The 27410-nt window shown below is 47.6% G+C and overlaps 1 protein-coding gene across 1 annotated transcript; it reads right to left on the bottom strand.

Moving 5' to 3' along the window:
* Window positions 1-173: 173 nt before the first annotated feature.
* On the bottom strand, window positions 174-25144 carry NEMF (nuclear export mediator factor). Its single transcript, XM_054825754.1, has 33 exons — window positions 24990-25144; window positions 23355-23423; window positions 22577-22679; window positions 21564-21689; window positions 21330-21478; window positions 21058-21125; window positions 16769-16855; window positions 15752-15828; window positions 15161-15231; window positions 14995-15070; window positions 13902-13964; window positions 13487-13564; window positions 12889-13097; window positions 11334-11519; window positions 10773-10836; window positions 10155-10243; window positions 9381-9484; window positions 8907-8969; window positions 8027-8139; window positions 7326-7383; window positions 6898-6956; window positions 6308-6428; window positions 5902-6175; window positions 4985-5027; window positions 4850-4899; window positions 4336-4483; window positions 3604-3678; window positions 3327-3521; window positions 2652-2684; window positions 1847-1953; window positions 1727-1770; window positions 1550-1629; window positions 174-489 (listed from the first exon to the last, which is right to left on the bottom strand). Exons 1-33 carry the CDS (start codon window positions 25046-25048, stop codon window positions 412-414), a joined length of 3219 nt encoding a protein of 1072 aa, XP_054681729.1. The 5' UTR covers window positions 25049-25144; the 3' UTR covers window positions 174-411.
* Window positions 25145-27410: the final 2266 nt, after the last annotated feature.

Genomic DNA, 27410 nt, shown 5'->3' with positions numbered 1-27410 from the left:
TTGGGAAAAGCACTAAACTCTCCTGCTAGAACCTCCCGTCCCCTCAAGAGGAAAGCAGCCAGTACTGGGGGGAAACAACCTCGCAGAGTTTTGCTGTGGCTTGGCCCAGCGGTGTGGGGAAGGAGCGCTCGGCTCCAGCACGCAAAGCACGAGAGAAGGAACAGCGCGAGATCGCGTCACTGACCAAATGCCAGCACTTTACTTGCATCTTTTTATGCTACTTGTATCGAGCTGTTAAAGAGTCCGGCTAAACCACGATGCAGGAACTGGTCCTCGTCTGCCAGCTACCGTGGAAGCTAAATTCAGTCAATTCACGACAGTCCAGGTAGGTCTGTCCGTCCGTCCCGTCTGCAGGTGCTGGATTCTGACTGCAGCAGCGGCAGTTTGGTGGCAAGAAACCCAAGTACGGAATCACTTCTTTTTCCTGTTCAGGAGGTGAGGTGCAGACACTTTCACTTTACCAGGAATATTTCGTGACAAGTCAGTATCCTACAAAACATTAAAATGAGAAACTGAACACAGCAGAAAAGCATTTGCAACCATCTTCCTCACCCCCGCTGGTGCTGGCAGGAGCTGATGTGCCCGTTTCCGCCAGCTTTCCCCCCCAAAGAAAATAAGGCTGAGGTCAGGCTTCTGCTCTCGCACTGTGTTTTATTAATGAAAGACTTCATGGTTTTCTGCGCAGCTTCTGCACATCAGCTCCATGCGGATGGGCTGGCTGGGTCAGCAGTTCCCTGGGCACCACCTGTTTGCTTCAAGGTCATTAACCATCAATTGTGGTTTTTCTAGCAGAATGCCGCGAAAAGTCAACATTGAGTCTGCAGCTATTCAGGGTTTCTGCTCAGTGAACTGTTACAGACCAGCAAGCAGCTGTCACGGAGCAGTCTGGGCTGCCCGATAACCGGGGAGCACTGACCCGAAATGAGAAATAAACACCCAAGGACTGAAAGTCACGAGGTGGAGCGAGGGGACCGGTGCAAAGGGCTGACCGAGCCACGGGAGACGTGCACGGCAAGGAACCAGCCCTTGCCCCGGAGGCAGGTATGGCAGTGCTGGAGGCTGATGGAGCCGATTTGAGAAGGAAATGGGAGGAAATGGCAAGAGAGGAGAAGAAAACCGCAGGGGTGGGCTCAGACCTGCCTGAGCAGAGAGACCACACGGTTACCCAGCCTGTGGAAAGCACCTTGCCAGGGGAGAGGGGCAGGCGAAAGCCCGCCGTGAGCAGCACAGCAGGATGCTGCCTCACACCCCAGCCTAGCTGAACTCCCAGGGCAAGTACCAGCCCCTTCCCCACATTGCCAGCGGGACTGGGAATTCCCCCACCCAAAACAAAAGGGCTTCTTGGAAGATGCTGGTTTTGTCAGATACGTTATTTTAGATCGAGAGCAATGCAATACAGAAACCTAAGGCCCAATGATTCTTTCCATTGCTAAATAACCAGCAATGGCACACTTGGTTTAGAAGTATTTACTCCCAAAATGGCACTAGTGGACATGTTGCTACTGCTGTTATGTTCATACAAGAGAAACTATGTTGAAAAACTAGTCACCTTTACACTGCGGAACAGGTCTTTTTCTCTCGCACTGGCTTCTTTGGACTGCATAAAATTATGCAAGGCGATCTTTGCAGCTGTAAAAAACACAGGGAAGATTTAAACAGTAGGTAAAAACATGCTGGCTTCAATAGGTAGAGCACTGACAAGGATTCAAGTACTTTAATACCGTACCTTTTCCCTTCTTTTGGGTGCCCGGAGTGAGCTTGACTTTATACCTTTCAAAAGAAAAGGTTTCTGTCAGTAGTATGCAGGCTGCCATCAAACCCTGCCTGCAGAAACTCTGCGACTTACTTATAGTTCGTCATCGCCGTGTAGGGAGCGCAGATGGGAACAGCAAAGAGCAGGATATCCTCGGGGTGCGGCTGGCCCGTCAGGGAGTCCAGCAACGCTTCGCCTTCCTGAACAGGCAAAGGAGCTTCACTGAAACCAGACAGCGTCTCTCCAGGCCCTACCTACCAGTTTTGCTGGGGCAGAGGCTGAAGGGTTTCCCCTTCCAGCTGAACTGCAACCCCACAGGGACCGTGTGTCCCATCTCCTGATGGGGTTACAGGAAACACACTACATCCAGCTTCATCCCTCACTTCACTGGCACTGAATTACCAAGCTGTGACTCGTTACTGACCATCTTTGCTAAAATCGCATCATTCGAAACAGGATGGCTTTCGTTTGGAATGACCCAAACGGGACCCCCAAATGTAGTTACAACTTCACAGGATCACTGAAAGCTTTCCCCTCCAGACAACCGTTAGCCTCCTTCATTAACAAATTTAAAGAACTCCACTTATTTTCAGCCTTGGGCAACACCCACAGTCTGTAATTATAGAAAACTTTGAAGGAATTTTATAGGTAAATAAACTTGTAAACTGAAGAGGAACTTGCACTGTGTAGTATTGTGCCATCTGCCAGCCCAGAGCCACTGTGGCTGGGGGGTGCAAACACCTCCAGAGGCAAAGGCGAGGGACAAACTTCAATTTAACCAGCCCCTAGTTTCTACAGGGGACATACGTGATAAGCAGGGTAGGAAGAAAAAAAAGAGGTTAAGTTTTTTTAAAAATTCTCCTCAGCACTTATTGGAGCTTCAAAGATGAGCATTTACCTCAACTCCCGGCTGATCCTGGTCTTGCTCCTCCTGTACACACAAACAAAGGAGACATCAGAGCTGAAATGAGCACAAGACTGCTTTTTTCTCCCCCAGCCCCTGGAGAAAATAAATTCTTTCATCAGCAGTACACAGAAAGCCACATTCTCACTGCAAAGAGAATTTAACTTATTTTAACGCAAAGGTGAGAAGAGCACGTTTATGTGGGTGAGGGGAGGAATATTTCTTTCAAAACTCTAATTTGCCTGGCGCACGCCAAACTGGGAGGAGAAAGATGGGCTGTGATTCAGCGACACTGACTCACACCACCAGCTCTGGAGAGCGCTCAGTTAAGTTTCAGCTGCGCCAAGTGGGAGGTATTGACTTAACTGGATCCTCAGCAGCCAGGCGAGGCTCGGTACTCCTCCGAGCCCTCATTCTGGCTGTGCTGGGGACGCAGCGTGCACACAGATTGCTGCAGGGGGTTTTGCTGCAGGGTTTTTGCTGCTTCTTGACACCAATGGGCTCCCAGTCATGGCATCGTGCACAGTGTTCTCCACAGTGGCCCAAAACCGGCAAGAGCTGCTCAGCCTCCCTGGTGGGACAGGGCTACACAGAGCCAGGAGTGCCGCAGTAGAAGGTGAGAAGGGATAGACGTGTGGACAGGAGAACTGAGGCGAGCATGCTGCTCACCTTCTCATCCTGCTGCTCCTCCAGGGCTGGGTCCTGCAACTCATGCAGCAGGACTCCTGCTGGGAGCGTCTCCTTGCCCCCTCCAGCGCCCTGACGCGCAGCCTTGGGTTTCTGCTGTTGCTTCTTCGCTGCCTCTTCTTTTGTCTTCCCCTTTTTCCCTTTTTTCCCTTTCTCCTCCTTGTTTGACCCTGCAGACTGTGGTTACACACAGAGGTGGTCAGAGCCAGTGACTCAAGCGACCACGTCGTGGGTGGGAGGCAGAACTCCTCTCACTCACCCCCAGCAGCTTCATGATGAGCTCCCGGTCCTCCTCGTCCTGGTCCTTGTACTTCTTCATCTTCTTCATTTTACTCTGCAGAAGAAAACACATCAACAGCTTTAGAAACAATCACTTTTGCAGAGTTTTGCATCCACGAACACCTAGATGCTGACCCCACAGGTACTTCCCTTCTTGGTCTCCCGAACCTGTTTCAGAGCAGTTCACCAGTAACCAACGGACTGTGGTTTCAGCAAGTAAAACACAGCATGCTCAATGCTAATGGACCAGCACCATCATCCTGAAACCAGTCCCTGAAGGGGCTCCAGGAAAGCTGGAGAGGGACTGGTGATAAGGGCAGGGAGTGACAGGCCAAGGGGAATGGCCTGAAGCTGCAGGAGGGGAGATGGAGATGAGATGTGAGGCAGAAATCCTTCCCTGTGAGGGTGCTGAGGCCCTGGCACAGGTTGCCCAGAGAAGCTGTGGCTGCCCCTGGCTCCCTGGCAGTGTTCAAGGCCAGGTTGGATGGGGCTTTGGGCAACCTGGGCTAGTGGAGGGTGTCCCTGCCCATGGCAGGGGGTTGGGACTGGATGGGCTGGGAGGTCCCTTCCCACCCAAACCAGTCTGGGATTCTATACCACCAAGAGTCTAAAACTATCAGGCAGCCACGGATGTCTGACAGAATCCTGGTGTTTCTGTCCACACTTGACATGGCAACGGCTCAATGCCCAGGTAACCCTGGTCCCTGCCTACCTTCTGGCCCCGCTTGATGGGCTGAGGGGCCGGGACACCCTTATTGGTGTTGGGTGCAGGGGGAGGTGGTGTCTCTGACTCTCTCTGCTTCTCTTCGGGCAGCTCCAAGTTCTCAGAGTCGTTTTGCTGCTTCTTTTTCTTCATTTCTCTAAGGAAAACGATCACTTGATACACTGCCTCTTGCTCTGACAAGAGAGGTTGCTGCTCTCCTGCCAGCATTACCTCCCCGCTTCCCAGCCACAGGGGAACCTGAGGCACGTACACTGGAAATAACCCCCCCTCAGTAAAACCTCTTGAGCCCACAAGCACACGAGAAACTGTTTGTTCACAACCAGCACTCCCGAAGGACAGGAGCGGCCGCCATCCCACAGGCGGGACCCACACTGGAAATGCAGGACAGATGACGAGCACGGACCAGCCCAGACTAGGAGGTGCAAGACATGTCCTGCGCCCCTCCTGGAGAGGGGATGGGGAGGAAGCATTCGCCTCGCTGCAAACACAAAACGGCTCTCACCTCCTCTCCTTGGCAGACAGATGCCTTCGCCCCTGGGACTTGCTGTCACTCTAAGAAGTGAAACGCAGTTAGAGCACACCATGTCCAGCAGCAGTTCACACCGCTCTTTGCCAAACATCTGAGCTGGGATCTTACCAAGTTGGGTTCTTCCTCTTTGGGGATGATTTTCTGCAGGGATCTGTGGGGAGATCAAAATGGAGCTCATCAACAGAGACAGAGCAGCTCGACCATGGACACACTACCCCAGCCCAGACATCGGCTAACATGGTTGCAGCACTTTCGGCTTTCTAGTTCTTGAAAATCTCAGCTTTGGTGAATGGCAAAGGGCAGCAATACTAGGCTGCAGTTTACAAAACAAGTCTTCAGATCTCTGCCAGCTTGTCTCGCACGCACACACACACACACAAACAAGCAACAACGACAGCCTGGGCACGGTACATGCTAAAGGAACCCCTGATGTTCAGCTTCCCATGTACACAGCCCTGCTCGGCCGTGGTGTTCCCTGCGAAGCTGTCCGTTTCCACCCACTCAATCCCGTCTCCTCGCACCCTCTAAGGAGTGCCACTTCCAGGGACAAGAGGGAGATGAGCTCATCTCACGGCCACATGCAGAGCAGCAGCTCAGCACCAGCTTGGCAGAGCAGAAACAACTCATGACTCAGTTTCTCAGGTCTGAACAGCTCTGAAAAGAAAACAGGGGCAGCCATCTCCTGAGGAGCACAATCAGTGCATGGTATTCAAGGGACGCTTAGGCCAAAACAGGGAATAGCAGCGATGAAAGAGCCAGATACCCCTGTGTGCGTGTGTGTGTATGTGTACTTCAGGAGCAAGCAGCCTGCAAAGAGCCGTGCAGGAAAACGGCAGGGAATGGTACACAGCATGGCAGTATTCCCACAGGACAGGCTTGCTGCCCTGCACTCTGGCAGCCTGCAGAGCCGAGCATTGAAAGAAGTGATGGCAACGCATCACAGCCCTTGTCTGGCAGCACTGTAACAGTATGGAGACCCACAGAAGCACCACATTGCTGATAAGCGCAGCTGCTTCTTCACTTACCTTTGAGACTGAAGATGCGACAGGTCGATTGTTGTATCTGGGTAATTTACCTCTTCCTCCTTCACTTCACTCTTTGACTCCGGATGTTCCGCTTCATCTTCGGATTCTCCGTCATCCTCTTCGGAGTCAGCCTCTGGTGCAGGAGGTGTGTTTCCTCTGCCCTGGTCAAGGTCAGCAACGCCCTCATCACGATTGCTCTCAGACGTGGCTTCCACGTCCTCTGCTGCTTCCTGACCCTCTGCTTTCTCCTCTTCGCTGCTGCTGTCTCCTCCTTCTGGGGCACACAGAGGAGGAAAACACACGTCACATTAGAAATGCCAGACGGACCCACAACAGTCCAGGAAACTAAATGCCAAACCCTGAATGGTCCCATCTGTTAGCACTGCGCCCAGCACATCCACTGTACCTAATAGCTCCACTTCTTCAGACACCAGTTCACTGGCACTGCTGGAAACCGTTTCCAGATCCTCATCCTGTACTTTGATCCTCCTTTCTTCTCGATGTCTCCAAACACAGCTTTCATCCACCTAACAACAGAGGCGCGTCACGTCAGGCCAGTACCAGCTCCAGCGATGTTTGTTAGCCCATTCAGAGAACACCTGACTCAGCTTTACTCCTTCCCTTTGAACACTTTTTGCCATTCAAAAGGCAAGAAAATTACACCAGCACATTTAAACCCAAGTCTGACAACCTAGAAAGTACGGCTAGTGAGGAACCACAGAACTCCCTAAACGTGCACGTGCTTCCAACAGAGCTGGTATAAAAATCTAGCAGAGGTAGCAATGTTCGCAGTGTCTGTTTTACATGAAGACAGCGCAAACTGGGGACAAATGGAAATGAAAGCAGAGTAATTTCCAGCAAGTAGCGTTTTATGGGATTTGTCCCAGTGGGAAAAGAAGTAATTGGGAATATACTGATAAGCAAGAACCAGAAAATAAGCCTCCTACAGCTCAAACCAAATTACAAAAGCCAGCAGGAGCTGCACAGAGAAAGTACCTTAAACAAGAAGCTAAAGCCCATCATCAGATATGAAGGTGGAAGAAAATTCTTTTTCCCTGAAAAACAAAGGCAGATTCTCATGAGGAGGTCTAACAGCTGTATTACATGATGTATTTTCAAAAGTCATTTTTATTAGAGGCTTTAGGCTACCAAAAAATTACACAGGGGCTTGTTCTATCTCTTGGGTAACAGGAGAAACCCAAAAGCAGTTTAGCTAATGATCTTCTGCCCAGGGCCTCGGCTAGAAATGCTGCTGCAGCTGCCTGACATTCAGTCTAAACCACTCAGAACAGATTTTCAGAAGAGCGGAATCTGTCAGCAGCCACGGTGAGGGGGGCAGCTCAGGTGGCTGCCACTGCAGGACAGCACAGCATCTCCAGACAAAATGCCCAACATCACATTCACACCATTCCTCTGCATCTCACCTCGGATCATGAAGCTTCCAGTAGTGAGGTATTCTCCTGTAGGTGCAGTTTTAGAAACCTAAAAAAATCGTGATATACTGTAAAGAGTATTTGTCATAGGCGGCCAGCACTGCTTGATAACAGCACTAACAAAAGCAACATTCAAGCAAGCTGCATTTTTAACTTCTGGGAACAGTTTGCAGGAGGACTCCATTTCTGAGGGGTTCTTCCTGTCCTTTGTAGGGTATTTCCCCAAGAGATGTTTCAATTCAATCACACACTACTAGCACTACCTTTTAGAAGTCCTGGGTGAGTAACAGGGTTATTCAGGAAATAAGAACACTGAAGGCAATGTGACCGTCAGTTTAATGTAATAGCTCAACCCTGACACTTGAGCTGACTGGAAGCACAGCAAGACTGCAGTTATTACACAAGCTAGAAGCCCAACTGAAAAAAAAAATGAAAACTTCATTTTTCAATAAAAGTCCTTCCCCTGTGTTAGTAAGAAGCCAAGCCTGCAACATTTCCTCTGTCATGTGCATGTCACATCAGAGGTTACCCCTCCACCCCTGGCCCTAAGTGCAGCAGAGCCAGGGAGAACCCCCAAGAAATGGTATCAGAGAGAAAAGTTTCACCCGCATCCATCAGTTCCCACACAGAGACACTTCGTCTGCAGTCACCCACCAGTTCTGTCTGCAAAGCTCATGCACGAGTGTTCGTACCTGGTTGTGGGAGACCCACCAAGCACTGGTGACAACACGGGCATCCCAGGCAGCGCTGTAACACAAGGCCATCGTGCCTGCCTCCGTCAGGGTTCGTGGAGGGATCGGTTCACCTACAAAGTAACGCTCAGCACATCAGTGAGCGCAATCCACGCACAACAGATTAAATTCCCCAATTTCCACAGGTGCCCTACTCCAGTGTGTGGGCTTCCCTGGGGCCCTGGGCAGAGACAACACAGCCTGTCTAAGCTTGAAGGCAGTACAGACAGAGCAGAAGCAGCATCAGCAGCTGCTCTTCCCAGATCCCCAAATGATGCTGCAGCCAGCTGTGCTACTGCTCCTTCCTCAGCCCAGCTCCAACAAGCGAGCAGTAACTGCTCCTCACAACACGAGGCCAACTCCCAGCACCTCCCAGGAACATGGCACAGGCAGGGTTTGCACAGCTGGTCTCCCAGGAGATCCATCCCACCACGGTAATGCTTCCCGGCTGAGATCAGCACCCTCTGTCAGCACCCACACTGCCTATGCCACCAATAAAAGCCTCAGCAGGACTCCAGTCCCTGCGGCCAGTAGCAAGCACTTGCACCACCCCCTCTGCCAGCGACTAACGCTTGTCTCTGTGAGCACATCTCCAGTGCTCCTTCCCACCAGGAGCTCAACGGAGCAATTGCAAGCAGCCAGTCACGGCTGGGAAGCGGCAGCAGTCAGTGACAGGACTGATGCCTCTCACATCCCAAGGGAAAGGTCTGCTGGAGCTGAGTACCACTGCGAGGGGAAAAGGCAGCTCGCTGGTCTGGGCTCAGACACGCGACGCAGAGACTGCCAGTTCACAGTGCCCCCAGGCTTCTACAAGTGCCCGCACCAGCCCCACACGAGGTACCTGAGGGGTTCTTGATCACGCAGCTCGTGGCTCCGTGGAGATCGGCATGCACATATATGTCCCCTGGAAAAGAAGCGACTCAAATCAGCCATACACGTGGTAACTACACAGATAACTCGAGCTAAGGTGAAGGTTAGCTGGAAACAGCCATTTGGCCACAAGGAGAAGGATGGGAAGAGGATACAGAAGCCTTTTAGTCCATCCCAGCTGCCCCAGGGGAATCAGCTCCTTTGCTCCTGACAAGTGTCTGTCCAACCTGCTCTGATCCCACAGTGCTGGGGGCCCAGCCTCCCACAGCAGCCCCCCAGCCCTCCACGGACAACACACGCACAGTCTCTAGGACTTACCAAAGTCCCCCTTCACCCAAGACCCAAGTTAGAAACAATGCAGACAGACCTTTCCATGTCCTCCTTGTACATTTACAAAACTGTTAAGTAAGAGAGAAAACGATGTACTCCACTTGATCAGACTCACCTGGTTTAAGATACCGCTTTACAATCAGCTCATTCTGCTGTTGATCTCTGCCAGCAATAATAAGGTAATTCTCAGAACTAATGAACCACAGGAACTTCTCAAACCTGCCAAATTACATCAATCCGTTGTGTGAAAAACATCTGGAACTAACAGAACAGTACAGAGGTATTTTTTCATACCAAACTCTGAGAATATCCATCTTAGCATCTACAACTTATAAAAGACACTGCAAATAGTTTCACATCCATCCATACACCTGGGGCATAAAAACAAGGCACGGTACAACTAAAACATCACTGCCAACGATATTTTGAGATGAAACAACATGTACCATCACCACAAAGTCCTCCTGTTTATTTTTATTTTAATAATTCAGTTATTAGACTATAAAAAGCTTTAGTTTCTTGGGGGTTTTTTTTATTGTTGTTTTTTAAATCTACTGTTACTATTTCAGATATTGAACTACCAGAAAGTACCAGTGAAGTTCCGTATTTTCACTAAGCCCCTGTTCCTAGCTGTGTTAAAAGCAAAAAACCTCAGCTAAACTACAAGCCCATGGCCACTGCAAGGAACTTTCCCAGGCAAAGGCAGAAACAGGATCAGGGTTACCTGATCAGGGCACCTTCAGCTGTAAGGACACTCAATACAAAGTACAGCGCTTAGAAATCGTAATTAGCTCTGTTTCTAAGCTAGTGAAAGCTCAGCCTGACACAGTTGTTCTAAATTTGTGCACATTCACAGTACATTAGATAACAACAATGAAACTGTACTTGCCAATAGACCTTTCTCGCTTTCTGAATGGTGGTAACTGTCTGAACTTCCCTCAATGTCTGCTTCGTTTTCTTCTCAGCCGATTTAAATGCCTATTTAGACAGAAAGCATGATCGCAATCCGCCAGCACAGGAATCACAAAACTGATAACTGAACAGTAGGAAAGTTGGTAGGAAACATCTCTGAACTTCTTCAGAGCGCAGGTCCCACACGCTGCTATTCACAGGCCTGTGTTCCCCTCATGCACATCTAAAATAGCTGTCCTAAAATCTTCATAAATCTCTGCCCTGGATAGCTGTCCCCTGCGAAGATTATCAGCTCTTTGATCGTAAGGATTTCCATTGATTTTCCACCCCTGCCTCCATACGTACTGGTCCATCAGTATCCCCACCAAGCACCTGTCTTGTGTGTTCACAACGCTACTGGTGGAAACCAGATGATACCGCAGGGATCTGCAATCCTCTGTTCGGTCAGCTGAAAGCTCAAGAATGAAACAACCCCAGTCGGTTGTTTTCACCTCTCACGTCTCCTTAGCACTACCTAGACCAAGTTAGGATTTTCCACTTATCAGTGACAGGGACTTTGCTTTTAAATATCTTCTAAAAAACAAAGAAAACATACCTTTTCTGCAGCTTCTACTGTCTTCTGAGTTTTCTTAGCTGCATGCCTTTTGTGATCATAGTACCTGCGAAACACAAGTTAGTTTGTATCTGAAATCCCGGCAGATTCACCCATTTTTAGAAGGTACTTATCACAGTCCTCTACATTTGACATTAGCATTCAGTTTTGAGATTATGGTTTTTTAGCCCAGATTTTCAGCTTAGTCTTCACCTGAAAAAAGCAGCCAGAGGAAGTAAATCCCCTCCTCAGCCAGACAGAGCCCTGTGTTTGGGTTCAAGCATGGCAAAAGGTAGCCACTTTGATCCATGTGTCACTGTGCAGAATTGTACTCAAAACTAAATTCATGTGATAACTAGAGACTAGCTGCTATGCAACAGTGAGATACTGGGTTTGGACCAAGAAAATGCACATCCGAGGGCTCAGGGCAAGCTACCCGATTCCATTTCTAATTTTTATTTTTCACAAGATAAACACAGAGCCCTGCCTACAATGCTACTACTAACAACTGCAAGCATACAGAAACTTCTACTCCCAAAGCACACATTTACTGTAAAACCTTACTTTTTGGCATTGGCATATGCAGACAAACTGAGATCAACATCTACTAATGACGGTTTGTTTTTCTGAGGCTTCTTCAACTGTTTGGTTTTATTCTTTTTCTTTTTTCCCTTTGGTTCTTCCGTTTCCTCTTTCTCTAAATCAGCATCCTCCTCCTCCTCTTCCTCTTCAGATAACACATACGGGTTCCTAAAAACACATAACATCATAGTGCAACGCACTCTTATGTCTATTCTCTCATGAAGAGTTGAAACAGCCTAAGGAACCCTCAAACCATTTTCCCTGTGCAGCCTCAGGAAGGCCCCAGGATGCCTTACGTGCAAGCCCATTTATGTCTTGGAGTCAGTCAAAGTTTCAGGGGAAAAAGAAAACAAAAGCAGAAGAGCCCAAATTTTCCAATCCAAGGAAGTGACATTTTCCAAGGCAATTTCTTCTATCAAAAGACACACAGCCATGCTATCAACCCAGAGAAAAATCTAGACTTAAAATTAAGAATAGTTCCAAAGATCTACTTTCATAAAGTAAACCAAACACAAGACATTCTACGTGTGAACGCTGCATGAAAACAGAACAGTTACATCATCGTACTGACTTAGTGAACAGGACAGCAATGTGCTTGTTTAAAACCGCAAAAAATATCTGCTCCACAATTTTCAAACAGCACACACTAGCTGGATTTGTATTTGCTTCTCACTAGGACATTACATCCTGCTCAACACAGCTGTACTAAGTCTGGAGCAGCACAAAATAATGTTCTTCATAAAGGGAAACAGATCTCCATAGTCCTCTGGACCAAGGATGCACGATTCAGCACTCGGTGGACTGACTGAGCGGTCTGATCAGCAAAGTGATCATTACTCACTACTAAAACAGATAGAGCGAGGGACTGATGACACAGTTGCCAACGCGGAACTCACTCCTGAATACAAGTTTATTCTATACATTAACATTTCTGAAAATAAGCTAACTAAAAATTCATAAACTAACACTGCCACATTACAGCTTTCAGACCAAAAGTTCGAGCTATAAAACAGAAATTCTCACTTTTTTATCTCTAACACCCTGACCCAGTGTCAGAAAATGTTTTTAAAGACACTCCAAATACTGCCTCACTGCCAGCTCTCCCATCAGGACCTCGACAAGAACCAGCATCAAAACTTGCAGCTCACAAGAGCTGCAATGCAGCCTCGAAAGAGGTGGGATCTCATGTGAATTTTAGATCAAAGAAGAGTAAATCAAAGAGAGTTAACTGCTGACGGACAGATGGGAGCCTTGGACCTATACTGCCTTTAGGACACATTCCAATGGTTTAGAATATAGTCATACTCTAAAAATACTAAACCAAAAGCTATTACAGTAACCAGATTACTATTCTTTTTGAAAGCAAAAAAGGCAGCATCCCTCTTTGCTCACAGATCTACGTTCTCTTCATGTTGCTGTAAGAAAAACGGAGCAATTTAAATACCAAAATGCAAGCTAAAGAGACACCCATTCTCCTACGCAGTTCACACAGTCAGACCTACTTGCATGTGGTACAGGTGACCTGCAGCGTACTTACCTCAACAGCATTGTGATATGATTTGTCTGAAGCTTTAATTCTTTGATTGCACTTGCCACAGGGTCTCCCTGGGCTTGAGCTTCTTTAACAATCGCTCCGATCTCTGTCCAGTCAATCTGGTTGGCTAACGCACTACGGACCACCTGGATGGCTCGGTCAACGATCTCCAAGTTCATTTCTATAAGTTCTCCTTTTATCTTATCAGCTTCCTTAAGGAAAGAAAAAGAGTTTATACCCATTGAAGCTAAACACACACTCAGCAATAGTTTAAGAAAAAAAAATAAAAGTAGTGATTAATATTGAGATGAAATCCAGGAATGGCATAGAAGTGATCACATAGGACAACAGCCAACTTGACTCCTGCAAGCAGAGCAGCACAAGAAAATTTTGGCAAGAGAGGTACGAAGCGCTCGTAAGGGAGCAGAGCCCCACAGGGCACGACTAGGCTCCCCAGGGGTACACGGTGCTCAGTGATGACAGAAGGCTTCACTTTGGGATCTAACACTGGCCGTGGCAATGCAGACCAACAGGTACAACTCTTCAAGAAATATTACATATCTTCTTAGTTAAAAAAAAAAATTAAAAATCTCAGTCTTACCTGAGCTTGCTGAAGAGCTTCTAGTCTGTGCTCATGATCCCTGCGGACATTTTCAAGTTTCTTCAATGCTTGTTTTTCCTTTCAAAAACAAGAAAGATAGAAAAATATACATACAAATGGCATCTTATCATCTAATCACTGCAAGACATTCAAGTGTGTTCCAGCACAGAAAAATACAGTGGCATAAGAGGTGCAGAGTCTCCAAAATATCGTTGTTAATGCTGTTACTTGTATTCCAAGCAGAATCAACTGCTACATTATACACCCTGAAATCCACTCCTTGACCACCCCTGACTCAGCATTTCCATAGCAAAACCAAGGAATGACACCTCCCTCAGCCCAGGCTACAAGAATCAAATGAAGCATCTGAAGCTGAGTGCCACCTCAATTGCCCCACTCTGGGATGAGAGCATACCTGCTGCAACGCTTTCAGATCAATTTTCTGCCCCTCTAACTTGGAGTAGAACTCGTCTGCTGCCTGCAAGAGAAAAATCAGTTTTAAGAATCTCCAAGTTGCACTAACTTATACCAGTAACAAGCAGGCAGCGAAGGTTCCACTCAAGAGAGGTGGCTGCGAAGCACTAAAAGAGGAGACAAATGCTAAACCAGGGTTCAGTATCTTCCTCCATTTTACCTTCACACGAGGCGAGTTCAGCAAGATGCTCAAGGATATGTCTCACGCAAACCAGCGGCTATGCACAAGTAAATAAGCGGCCAAACTATGGCCCACATTTTTGGATAAGAAACGATGAAAAGGAAACTGCTGTTTGACACAGTGTGTTCTTCAGACTAAATGATTGCAATGATAGACCTGTCTGCCCTGAATTCCTGCTGCTTCAATAGGTCAGTTAAAAACAAACCACAAAAATCCTAGAAAGTATGCCTAAAAACTGCTCCTGGTGTTCCAGTTGCTTAAGACAGTGTGCTTAAAACAAAAGAAGAGAAAGGTTTTAGGCTGCTTAGATCATCAGTGTTGCGAAGGAGATGACAGAAATTCCGCCAAGAAGCAGGGTAAGAAAATGAAATGGGAATTCTGGAACGGCACACAGTTAATGGTTTCAGATGTTGAGTCAAGGACCAGGAAGGACAACACTCAAGGAAATACTAAATCAGGTGTCTGAAGCTTTCAAAGTAGTAACTGGGAAAGTATAAATGTGTTGACTGTTTGCCTCCAGCGATAATTCAGCGCCTGAATTCTCCACTAACAGAATGTTTGACCTGGACTGATAACAGCCACCTCCCTTACAGGCTCGATACACACCTCCATTCCATATTTACATGCCATATCTCAGCTACAGGATCTGAGTTAATAAGGACAACACTGCTTGGCAGCCGCCTAAAGGCCCTGGTTTAGTTGGCCTTTTCTGCATAAAACATTTATCTATAACATTAATTATCTCTTCCAAGGTCTATGTTTTCATTAACAGCCTCTGCACTGTATTTTAATTACTCTTTTTAGCATCAGTCAATTAAAGCACTTAAGTACAGTATCAGCAAAAGCACTGTACCTTATTGAATGAGTCAAATTCCAAGTACGGACATTTTGAATGTTGAGAAAACAAGAAAGGATGAAATTCCTCATATCTGTAAAATACACATTTGATATTATCACCTGAAAACTAATTTATGTTATGCAGACTAGTAGAAAAAGAAATAAATACTTCAAAAATTTACGTGTAGATATCTTCTGCTGGTTTATCTGGTTCCAGACTTGGCTTTTTCTCCCTTTTCTGGATAATATAACCCTAAAAGAATACATAAATATGTCATCAGCATTTGTCTTTGAAAAGGATCCCCCTTATCTTGGCAAGGCAGCAAGTTTTAGGTGCTAACCTACTGATCAGTATGAGACAGTAAATCATTCTAGCAGGGGGATCTTGCTGCAGAAGCAATGCAACTGAGTAAAGCCCTGACCACTTGCTTGTCTTGACTCCCAACTTCTTCCAGAAAAAAAGGCAAACTTCTTACAAACCTCAGGACTACCCTAATGCACACTATACGTGCAGAACAGAGTCACCTGCTATTAAAGCACAAATGTAGTTCTCATAGGATCTACATAATCTGCTTGTAAATAACTTTATTGCTGCACATCCAGTGCAAGGAAGCAATTTTTATTCCCCATGACTACCCAGAGCCCAAGCTCACAGAATAAAATGTGTAGCTTATAACACCAGGAACAAGCACGTGCTGAACAATACCTGCCAACCTCTTTAATTCTGCAATTTCCACATAACTGATAACCAAGTTGCCCAACTGAGAACCCACCTTTCCACTGAAGTTGTAAGTTAGTGTCATATATCCTTCGGCTTTCTCTAAAGCAGTAAGCACTTTTTCAATATTTTCTAAAGAGAGAGGGGGAAGGAGAGGAATATTTTAAAAGACCTAGAACAGAAAGATATTTTTATATAAACATAGCACAACAGCAAATCAACAAAAGACCCAGGCAACTGCTCTTCCAATTAAGTGCCCGAAGCAACCTGTCCAACCTAGCTATGCTGAGCTAGCATGTCTCCAAAACAAAAATCGCAGATATCCTTTACCCCTGGTGCTTCACTACAACAATTACTGTTCATTTTAAACAGGAGCCTTAGTACGCGTTTTACATTTGAGGAATTTTTAATTAAAAAAAAAAATCTATAGAGGTACTTCTAAGACATAATTAATAAAGTTTCATGAAAAAAAGACCAGAAAAATGTTAGCACTTTATAAAAATCAAACTACAGAGGCAAAGCATAAACCAGTACCTGTGAGAAGTTACTTGCTTGTTACAAAGTTCATTTATTACAGCACCATAACGCAGTATGAAGTAAAAAATCCTTTTGATTTATAGCAAATATAAAGCACACAAGAAAAATAAGACTACGGAAAAATCTACTCTGACTTCACTACCCAAATCCATAATTTCCCAATAAATGTAAAGCTGCTACTTTATCAAATCCCCACTGTGTTTGCTATAGATGACTTTGATGCTAACGCTACTATACAGCATTCTTGTAAAACACCCCTTTACATAGCCAGAGTTCACCTAACGTGTAAGGTGGTATCTCATTATAAAACCATTTAAACTATAGGAGGAGTCTGATGTTTTAATTCCGATATATGCACAATTCAAGAGTTTTAATGGCAACAAGCTTGGTCCCCAACCTAAAAACATTACACTATATAACCATATGGTCAGAACTACAGGTTTAAGGATTACTCATCTCTTTGGAAAAATAGACTACATAGGCATAAAAATTGCCATGTATGTAGTACAGCTTTAAAATATTATTTCCTACATACCTTTACTTTCCATATGCTGATCTACTTTGACATAACCAGAAAATCCAACTTCTATAAGGCAATGCTCGATGAGAGTGGCTCCATAAGCTGTTTAAAAAAAAAAAAAAAATCACCTGCAGAAAACATTCACAACAAAATTTGTATTCGCATTACAATCATGAGAAGCGTTTCAACGAGCTGTGGCCGTGAAATGACAGTCAATCCTTAGGGAGGCTGGGGAGAGCGAGAGAGTTGTGATCCCAAGTTCAGGAGGCAGAGCTCAGAGAGAGCAAATGATGAGGACTCCGTGGTGGCCCTCAGCCACCTCGCTGCCTGGGCTGAGCAGCTGGGTCTCAGCTCACAGCTGATGAGTTCTGACAAACTTAACGATGCTTAGGTTCCTCTGGAACTGGGAAAGGTCAAGGATAGAGTGAAGATATACAGGAAGGATGGGCTTCATGTTGGCCAACATACAATGAATCTACCTACGGGGGGGTAGGAAGGTTTCTGAACTGAAGAGGGTAAGAAACCCAACGAGGGCGGCCTACCAACTGCCTGCCTTGGAATGAGGTATTACAAGGGGTGAAGCCACACAAACTCTGTAGCTTCAAATAAAGAATTAGGAAAAAGCTGGCAAGGCCAAACATGAAACGAGTGACAACAGAAACAGGCGCAGCTCCGCTGAACAGGGTGCAAAGCAGCAGCAAGTGAAAACAGATGTAAGCTCCTATAAAGATCCTTAAAGACTAAGGAACAAGATGGGGCCATAGAAAACCAAGTTCAGCTAAGAGCACTAAGAATGAGCAAAACAGAAACATGAAGGAAGACAACCACTGGGACAGTGCTGCATCAAGCTTAGAATGACATAGCTGACCTTAGAGTAGGCGAACAGGATCTTAAGAGTCCAAACAAATTAACAAGATAACCACTTGAAAAAAAACAGCACAATCCCATGGGAATGAAACCCCAGACCTACATCTGGGACACGCAGTATTAGGGCTACAGTACTGACTGCCTGAGCATGGCTGCTGCTCACCCCAACGTGCAGAGCAACAGCCCAGAGATTCTGAAAGCCAGACACAGAACGCCTAAGTCAGGTTTTAAGCATCCCAGCCTGACTGGATAGATGTCAAGTCATGGTACAAGGCTGATGCTAAAATTTACCTGGATCCATAGTAGCACAACAAAAGCCAGAGAAATCTCCTACAGGCATTCTCAACTCAAAAGGGAAGATTACATAAAGCAAGAAAGCTTCTTAGAAGGAAAGAAATTAAGACAATAAAAGGCAATGCCTGCAAACAACCTGCAGGTTATTTAAAGATGCTATTTTGGAGGTTCAGTACAAATGCATACCACTTGTCAAACAGTGTTTCAGAAAAATCCAAGGAAGGCTGGCAAGACTAAACATTAGGTTAAGAGAAACTGTTAAAAGCAAAAAAGGTATCTGAAGTTGTGGGGAAAAAAGATATCTGTCCCTTGTGGGAAATGGGAGACCAAACTCTGGCAGGTGAACGTAAAACACGGCAATACTGGTCAAAATTAATCTTAAAAAAAATCTAAATAAAACCCCATCAAAATTAATAATAAAGCCTTTTCCAAATGTATCATAAGCAGGAAGCCTGCTAGAATCAGTAGGTTCAAGAAATGATCAAGGTGTAAAAGGAACACTCAGATATGACAAGAGCAGGGATATTAAATTAATGCCTTGAGTTTCTTGCACAGTGTAGGGGCACAGGGAAGCTCTGGCTGGAACGTTTCACTGCAGGCAGTATGTCAGAAAAATCTGCCTCAAATCCAGCTGTCAGAAGAGGTGATGGATTCAACAGACAAAATAAGCAGCAGCAAATCCTCAGGATCATGCAGTACTCAGCCAGGCGTTTAAAAGAACTCAAGGATGGAGATGCCAAACTGAAACGTAGCTTGCAACATCTCTCTTACCTTAGCACCAGAGCCACAAAGAGGATAATGCACAGGCAAATTTAAAAAAAGACTAGAAAACTATCAACTCTTTTTAGTTGAAAGACTAAAACTAGCAGAGAACTTTGCACTACACATAGAAGAGGCTGCACAGTTCTGTGTTTTGCATCACAACTCTACAAGACAGTTAAAAATCACAAAGACAAGGGAGGTCAAATAGATAAGGTCTACTTGGATTTTCAGAAAGCATTTAGCGAAGCTCACCCCAAAACTTTCACAGAAAACAAGTTGCCGCTGGATAATAGGATAGCCCTGAAAGACAAGAAACAGGGATGATATACAACAAGGTACAAACTGTCAGCTTGTACCCTGGAGGGAGGGGAGGAAAGCTGAGCTCTCCGAGGACCTGCACTAATTGACATGCACCTAACTAACCCGGGAAGGGGGAAGAAAGGGCAAGAGGCAAAGCCGACTGCTGAAACACAACTCAGCCAAGCAACAGAGACAACAGCCAGCTGTGAAGAACTGGAGGAGACCAAGCAGTAGTGAGTGATTAGATAAAGAACTGACACATAAACTCACTGTAAAACAACAGAAAATGATGTACATGAGGAAAGACTATCCTACTTAAGCATATGCCCAACTGATCATTTCTATTTGGGAGCAAGACCTAACAACAGATGGCCCTGTGGAAACATAAGCTCAATTGTCAGTGAACACAAAAGAGTCAAGCTGTGTGTTGGGAATTATCAGGAAAGGAACAGTGAACAGAACAAGGAAATCATGCCACAATATAAATCTATGGTGCACTTCCACTGTGAGTGTTATGTACACTTCTCCTTATCCTGCTTCAAGGGTAAGAGCTAGAAAAGGCACAGAGAAGGGCAACAGGGATCATCACAGGCTTGGAACAGATTCTGTACGAGAGAAGACTACATAGGCTATGCAGTAGGCTGGTCAACCTAGAAATTACTCAGACATAAAATGAGTGGTGCGAGTTGGTCCACAGACAGTAACTGTTCACCTTCTCTTCAAATCCAAAACTAGGGCACCAAGTGAAACTGGTGAGATGAATTTCCAAACAAAAAAAAAAAGGAGGTGACTTTTCATGTGACACAAAACCACCGTGGATGCCAGAAGTTCATACAGGTTCAAAAAGAGATTTGGTAAATGCATGGAAGGAAAATCCAACCCAAGCTATTAAATACAAAGATGCCTGCTAATCAGTCATGGGAAGCCTCCAAGATGTGAAACTGCCGGGATTGAGACTCTTCTGGGAAAATAACAGTGTCCCCATTAGGGCTGCAGCCTAATGACAGGGCTGGTGACCAGGCGCTGGCCCAAAGTTAAGCTATCCGAGTACTGTGAGGAACTACAGGACACAACGTGAGAAACTGCTCGACATGACAGTTACCAGCGTGAGAAGTGGCAAAAATTAGAGAAGCGGCAGGAAGGATGGCCAGGTTTCATAGGTGGTTGAGGAGAAGTGGGGTGAGAAACAGCCAAACTCACATGGTAACCGAAGGAAAGAATTGGGGACCTTTTAGAGTGGAGCCTTGCCAGGCCAGCTGTGCCTAGGTAATCAGATCAGTAACACTATGGGAGGCCAAGGTTACCTGAATAACAGTATCAGAAATACTAAATTTGAGTATGGATATAGCAAAACTGAGACCAGTGGGGGAAAGTAATCAGCAGCGGGCTGTTTATTTAGGAGGACACCAGGGTGGAAAAAAAGAGGGACAAGGGCGGTGAAAAAGAGAATCAAGAAATGGGGCAAGTAATATTTAGGTCTGCAAATCATGTGATTTGAGCTGTTCAGGGGTACCTGCCCAGCAATCCTGTGCTTGAGCAACACTGCCAAATCAGAGGATAAACCAAACATATTCCCACCATGTCACGCAAGTCAAATCTGCTTCTGTGGTCAGGAGAACCGGGGCACAGGGTGCTTTGCCCAGCTACCAGAGAACACCCAGATGGATGTATCAAGGATCCTGGATTTACCACATCGATAGTTGTTCCAGGGACTGGCAGCACTGGCATCCTCCAACCACTTCCTAACAACATTCTTGCCCTGACTTTACACTTACATCTTCTACTTGGTACCACGAGACACTGGGCAAAATGCATCAAGTCAGAGCTCTAACAGAGCTACTGCATCACTGCAGGATCACAGCAAAGCTCATCTCTTAGCGCAGTTGGCTTAGAATAAAAAAAAAATCTGCTCTGTTTTCAAAGGCTTACGGTTTTTGTTGCTTTTCAAACATACATAAAAGCAGACTGTCATGAACAACATTAAAAAAAAAGACTGCTTGAAGTTGTTCAAACGTTCAGCATCATCTACACATAATGCATACTGAGCCCATTTCATTTTGTAATAAAGCACAATTACTTACGAAGATGCGGGTTAAGAACCCTCTTGAGTTGTTCCCCTTTGGGTGCATTTGATATTATTTCAGTTAACCTGCGAAAGATAATGGAGAGTTGTAACTCCAAAGAACAATGGGTTTTAAGACTACACTGTATTGCTTAGAAGCTAAAGACATTTTCAGTTTTTAAAAAAGAAGTGCCTGTAATATGTAAAAAGCCTAACCAAAGACATGCTACCTTTCACAGTTCCAAGTAATTTGGGTTTATTCCAATACATGCACCACCCAAAAGCAATTACCTTTCCAAGGCTGGCAGAGGCGCAGGCGCTTTTGCACTGTCAACTGGGTAGCGTTCCCGAACAGCGAATCTGACATCATCCGCTTCATCCGTGCGAAACCTCAGAATGTTTAAAATGATGTAGCTGTGGTCTGTCAGGACAATGTTACCCTGCGAGCACAGCGCAGGGGACCATCAGCAAAGGCCGTACTCACGTCCTTCCTTACAGAGGACGCACTTGGAGCTTTGCACTCACCCTGTCGTACAGCTCAATGATGAGGTGATAAGCAGCTTCATCGCTTCCAAACTGGAAGTCCACAATTCTGTCTATACCCAGCTGGTTTACACTGACAAGTCTTCTGGTCTTTAAATGCTTACGGCACTGTCAATAACGGAGAAAATGTCTGAGATGATGCAAACAGACCTGCTTGTGACTTTTTATACTGAAATACATTCTTAGCTATAGATCCCTCCTGTGACGCTGATCACTTCTTACTTAATGCAAATACCATAAGGGTAAAAATGCTCATCTTGGTAATACAGAGACAAGGCAGCTCTTTGCAAAACACTACCTTGATATTTATAGGTAACATAATTGTTCCAGATTCTTAACGTTGAGCCATTTTGCCATTAAAAACTGCTATTTGTTTAGCGCAACAAGTGAGCAGCTAGTTAAAATTCAAAGGCTTTATTTTACAAAGAGAACTGGGATTATCCCTGCATCTATAAATGACGTGGAAAGCCACTCTGAGAATCTTTGCTGAGTCATTTCAACGAGGACGCATCCAGAGGCGGTGGGCTAAGCAGATCCGTGTGAGTCAGCACCCAGGTGGCATCCCTGTAGATCCACCTGCAGGAACACAGCCTGACAGTCTGCAGCAAGATCTGAACCCTCAAAGTCCAGCAGACTGGACAGCAGGACTCTATTAACATAGGGTGCTGCATCCACAGTCTAAAAATTTGAACAATCCAACTGGAATGACAAGGACTTTGCTGGAGTAAAATTCCAAAAGGTCTAGGTGGCCCAGACAATGTCCAGCAGATTAATATTAACCTTCATAAATTTAAATTGTCATCGTTTCAGGCACTGAACATTAATGATGTGACCCCAGGTCCACATTTCCTCTTCCTTTGTCTTCAGTCAACTGCTTGATCAGGATCCACCAGGAAAATCCTTCCACTGTTTTCTTCTGCCTCCAAGGACAGAAGATGAACATTGCTTTCTGATATCCAGCCATCTTATTAAAAAGAAATCGTAGGTTAGTTTACCTTCATTGCAAAGCCAGATGGCATCATGTTTTTTGGCCACTCGAACTCCGTTGTGTGAATGCGTATACCAGATTCCACCAGCAGTGTGGCCTTGCAGTCTGGTCTGTTAACAAAATAAAGACTCACTGCTTGGCATGTGAGCAGCCACCCCTTACCACATGCCAGTTTGTACTGCAATGAGACCAAAGCACCGCAAACCAGCAGCATACTATCTACAGAAAACACCGTTGCCAAAACCAGTAAAGCCCATAGTGCCGCAGCCAGGCTGACAGAGAAAGGACATCCACGTTTTAAGTTTATGGATAATTTGGCCAAGCAAAACTCTTGGAAAGCAACACAGTTAAAAATTCTCCAACACAACCAGAGGGAATCGGAAGAGCAAGGCCCCATCTCAGACACCACTGGAGTGGGCAGGTTAGTGACACGACACAAGCCCTACCTCCCATCTGGCCTGGGCACCAGCATCACTTACTAAGTGTTGCTTTTCATTCCTCCAACTCCTTTCTCCCCTCCCCACAAAAAGAAATAATGACAATTGTGTGTTTTTACACTAACACCTTCAGTCTTCTGTATATTTTCGGCAGTATTTCACACTTCTTATGCTATTTCCCAAGAACTTCCTGGGTAAAAATTACTGCGTTTTATCAAAGAACAATACAACTTCACTGAAAATTAGTTAGAAAAACCAAATACCTATCAATAGAATTTACATACATACAACAAAATCTAGTTCTCATATGTACAGTATCAGCATAAAGAAATTTAAAGAAGTTCTTACTTTTGAAGGCGGATAAGATATGTCTTATTATCCACATCATAAACATTGTTTACTCTCATTCCCAATAAGCTGTCAAAAAGAAAACACATGATTACATGAATACAATACACAAACCACACGTGGCTGAAAAAAATCCCAGTGTTAATTAAAATAAACAGAAGTGCAAGTTATGATAAATTACCAAGCAGTAACTGAAGAAGCAGCAAAAGAAGATTAATGGAATGAGCTGGAAGGCAAACAACCAAAAGATGGAGATATTGCTATTAATGGATAAAGTGCAAAAAGTGAAAGAAGTTGAAGGAAGAACAGCCTCTGCAAACACACCGGCTGCAACCAGACAGCTTCTGGATCTCCAGCACAGGATGGAGGCCGGGCTGCTGGCACCTGCAAGCACTCCTTTTTGTGGCAGGGATGCAAAATTTACTGGTTATGCTGGAGCACTTTGCTCCTCCGGGCTAACTTCTGCATCACCTGGGGAGCCCTTTGCCAGCACGGGGCAGAAGTATTCCCAGTAGAAGCATAGAAATGGCCTGGGCGGTCAATCTCGTCATCGCTTTGTTCAGCATGGGGCTGAATACACAGATTGCCCTAGACACTCAAGGGTAAAGGCATGGATGTGAGAAGCATTAGAGCTTCTCAGCTAGGTGGGAGAGTAGATGACAAGTGATAGGACCTTCCCCATGCAAACAGAAAAGGGAGAGCACTCAATTGCTCCCCAGGGAGAAGCTGGGGGACAGGAGCAGGACAATGAAGGGGGGAAGCAAGAGCACCAGGCCTTCCTGGATGATATGACAGGGAAGGCAGAGAGAACTCAGTGCTCTGTGGCAGGAAGATGTGCTAGGGGCCGCTCTGGCAGCATCAGACAGGACCTGCACAGCCCCATGGGGCAGCCCACCACCCAGCAAAACGTGGGGCTGGGGTCCCCAGAGGAGTCATGCAGTCCACGTGTAGAGATGGTGGAATCACCCCAGGACAGCGCAGAACTGGGGAGGGCTGCACTCCCAACGATGGCAACACTGAACAGCACGGAGATGCAGCAGAGCACAAAACAGCACCGCAGTACAGGCAGCACGGGGGCACGGCTGTACAGTGCAGAGAGGCAGCACAGGGCAAAGCGGGGGGCTACACAGGACTGTCATACAGGGCAGTGCAGTGAGGCAGAGCTGGGCAGAGGCAGGCAGAGCAGATGAGGGGGGTTATGTGGAGCTGTGCCAGAGAGTGCAATACAGAGGGGCTGGGCAGAGCGGGGGTTACGCAGAGCTATGCGGGCAGGGCAGGAGGCAGGGCAGGCCAGGAGTGAGGCAGGGCTATGCAGGCAGGGCAGTGCAGGCAGAAGGCAGGGCAGTGCAGGCAGGACAGTGCAGTGGGGCAGGGCAGCACAGGCAGGAGGCAGAGTAGATCGGGGCAGTGCAGGCAGGGCAGCGCAGGCAGAGCGGGGCAGGACACCGCGGAGAGGCAGGGCCGGGCTGCCGGCGGGAGGCAGAGCCGCCCCACACATGTGCCACGGCGGGCTCGGGGGGCAGCCAGGCCAGGGCCTGGAACCGCCGGGCCGGGCCCCGCTCCGCTCCTCGGGGTTGCAGAGGGTGGGAGCAGGCCCCACACCGGGGGTGCAGCCCCGGCCGGGGGGAACGGTACCTCTGCCGGAGTTCGGCGAGCACCGCGCGGATATCGACAGTGCTGAAGCGGGACTTCATGGCGCCCACACCGCCACGGCCGCCCGCCCCGGCCCACGGCGGTCCCGGCCTCCCCGCCGCGCGCTTGCGCCAACGACCCCTACGGGTCGCGCCCGACGCCAATTCTCTCCGCTCCGCGGCCGCGCTCTCGCCGCCTCCCGCGCATGCGCCGAGCCGCGGGGCCGGGCCGGGAGGCGGTGGCGCGCTGTGCCCGCGTTTCCGCGTTGGTCCAGCAGGAGGCGGTATGGTGCTGGGGGGGTGTGGGTGCGTGGGGGCGGCAAAAGGGGGTGGGTGCGGTGGGTGTTGCGTGCAAAAGGAACCCGCGTCTCTCTGTGTTGCCCAGGCTACGCTGCAGTGGCTATTCACAGGCGCGATCCCGCTACTGACCGGCACGGGAGCTTTGACCTGCTCCGTCTCCGACCTGGGCCGGTTCACCCCTCCTTAGTCAACCTGGTGTGCCCCGGCTCCCCGGGGCTCACCATATTGATGCCGGCCTTAGCGCGGACGCCCGCTCGGCATAGCGCACTGCAGCCCAGAACTCCTGGGCTCAAGCGATCCGGCGGGCTCGGCCTCCCGAGTAGCTGGGACTACAGGCGCGCGCCACCACGCCCGGCGCTGGGCTCCTCGCGCTGCCGCCTCTAATGCCGGCACAGCGCCCGGGGCGGCACGGCGGGGCGGCTCGGGGTCCTGGTTCCCCTGCTCGGTGCCCTTCTGCTGAGGGGGCGGCCGGACTCGGGGCTGATGGAGGAAAGGGAGCCCCTTCCAGGGCAGCTGGCACCTCCTCTGCGCAAACCCCAAATCGTTGTTTCTCACATGATTTGCGGTTTGCTGTCTCGGTGGGACCTTGCTGGGGGGCAGCAGAGGATCGGGGGTATCTCTTTGATGAAGGAATTTCTTTAGAAGAGTGTTTCTGGACCCCCTCCCTCCTCTTTTAGAGACACCTCCTTTTTTTCCCTCTTGCTCTCTGTTCCCCCGAAGCCCCTGTGAGCCCCTTCGCTGCTCCTCTGGCCTGGCTGGGATTCCCCGGTGTGTTAGTGCCGCTCGTGCCTCAGCGGTAACAGATCTCGGTACCTTGCTGCCCCGTTCCCCTGGCAAAAGGAAACTGGGTCCCGCTCTCTTGCCCGGGCTGTGCTACAGGGACTGTTCACAGGCGCGATCCCACTACTGATCAGCACAGGAGTTTTGACCTGCTCCGTCTCCGACCTGGGCCGGTTCACCCCTCCTTAGGCGACCTGGTGGCCCCTGGCTCCCCAAGGACCACCATATCGATGCTGAACTTAGCGCGGACGCCCGCTCGGCACAGCTCGCTGCAGCCCAGAACCCCCGGGCTCAAGCCGTCCACCAGTCTCAGCCTCCCTGGCGCTTGGATTACAGGCACAAGCCACCGTGCCCGGCTATTTTTCAGGATTTTGCAGATTCCTGACATCCGTCTTGTGCGGGCTCTGCCTGGCCACATAGTGGCAGTGGGGAACTGAGAGACCATCCTTGAGCTGCTTTGTATTTTATGTTTAAAAATGGGTGGATGGATAGGCAGGAAAGATTTCAAAGCACAAGCAGGTTTAAGCAGCTGAGAAAGCCCAGACTTCATGTTTTGAGGCACAAGAGGCACATCATGATGCTCTATTTTCATTTTAAGCCAAGTGAGGCGCATCAGGGAGCTCTATCTCCAGGACAGCTCAGTACGCTTTATTTACTGAGGAACAGATAAGAGATGTGCCACTCCCTGCTTTGAAATACCCCTCATAGAGAAAGGCTTCTTGATTTACCAGTGTTTTCCTAGGAGCGTAAAGCTCAGAGCTGAGGACATAAATGAGCTGTGACAGGAAATACCCGTTGGAGCAGACTAATGAGACGTTCCTGGGAGCTGGAGCCCCATCTCAGTCTGGAGCGGGCTGTGTTTGAGGGATGCTTACTGACTCACAGGTGTGCAGGGTCTCTGAGCCAGAAACATGATGGGAAATTCTGCTGCCCGTCATTTCCCATGTTAGTAGTTACATCCCAAAGGTCTGGCTGGGTCCTGCACTGTGGCTTTTCACCGCTGCAGGAAATCGTAGCACATGCCACCAAAATATGAGCACACCTGAGTGAGCAAGGCCAGGGCAGCACCTTCAGCTCAAATATCTGTGGGAGATGGTTTTGCCTTTCCCCAGTATTACTTGACCCTTTTGTGACTGCTCCCCAGCACAGATAGTTGACAAGCGCAGGGTCGTGCAGGGGACAGACGCCAAAAGAGGCTGGGTCCCGCTCTCTCACCCAGGCTGAGCTACAGGGACTGTTCACAGGCGCCATCCCGCTACTGACCGGCACGGGAGCTTTGACCTGCTCCGTCTCCGACCTGGGCCGGTTCACCCCTCCTTAGGCGACCTGGTGTGCCCCGGCTCCC

Source organism: Grus americana, chromosome 5 (assembly GCF_028858705.1).
Source record: "Grus americana isolate bGruAme1 chromosome 5, bGruAme1.mat, whole genome shotgun sequence".
NCBI lineage: Eukaryota > Metazoa > Chordata > Aves > Gruiformes > Gruidae > Grus > Grus americana.
This window is presented reverse-complemented; position numbering and strand designations above follow the sequence as displayed.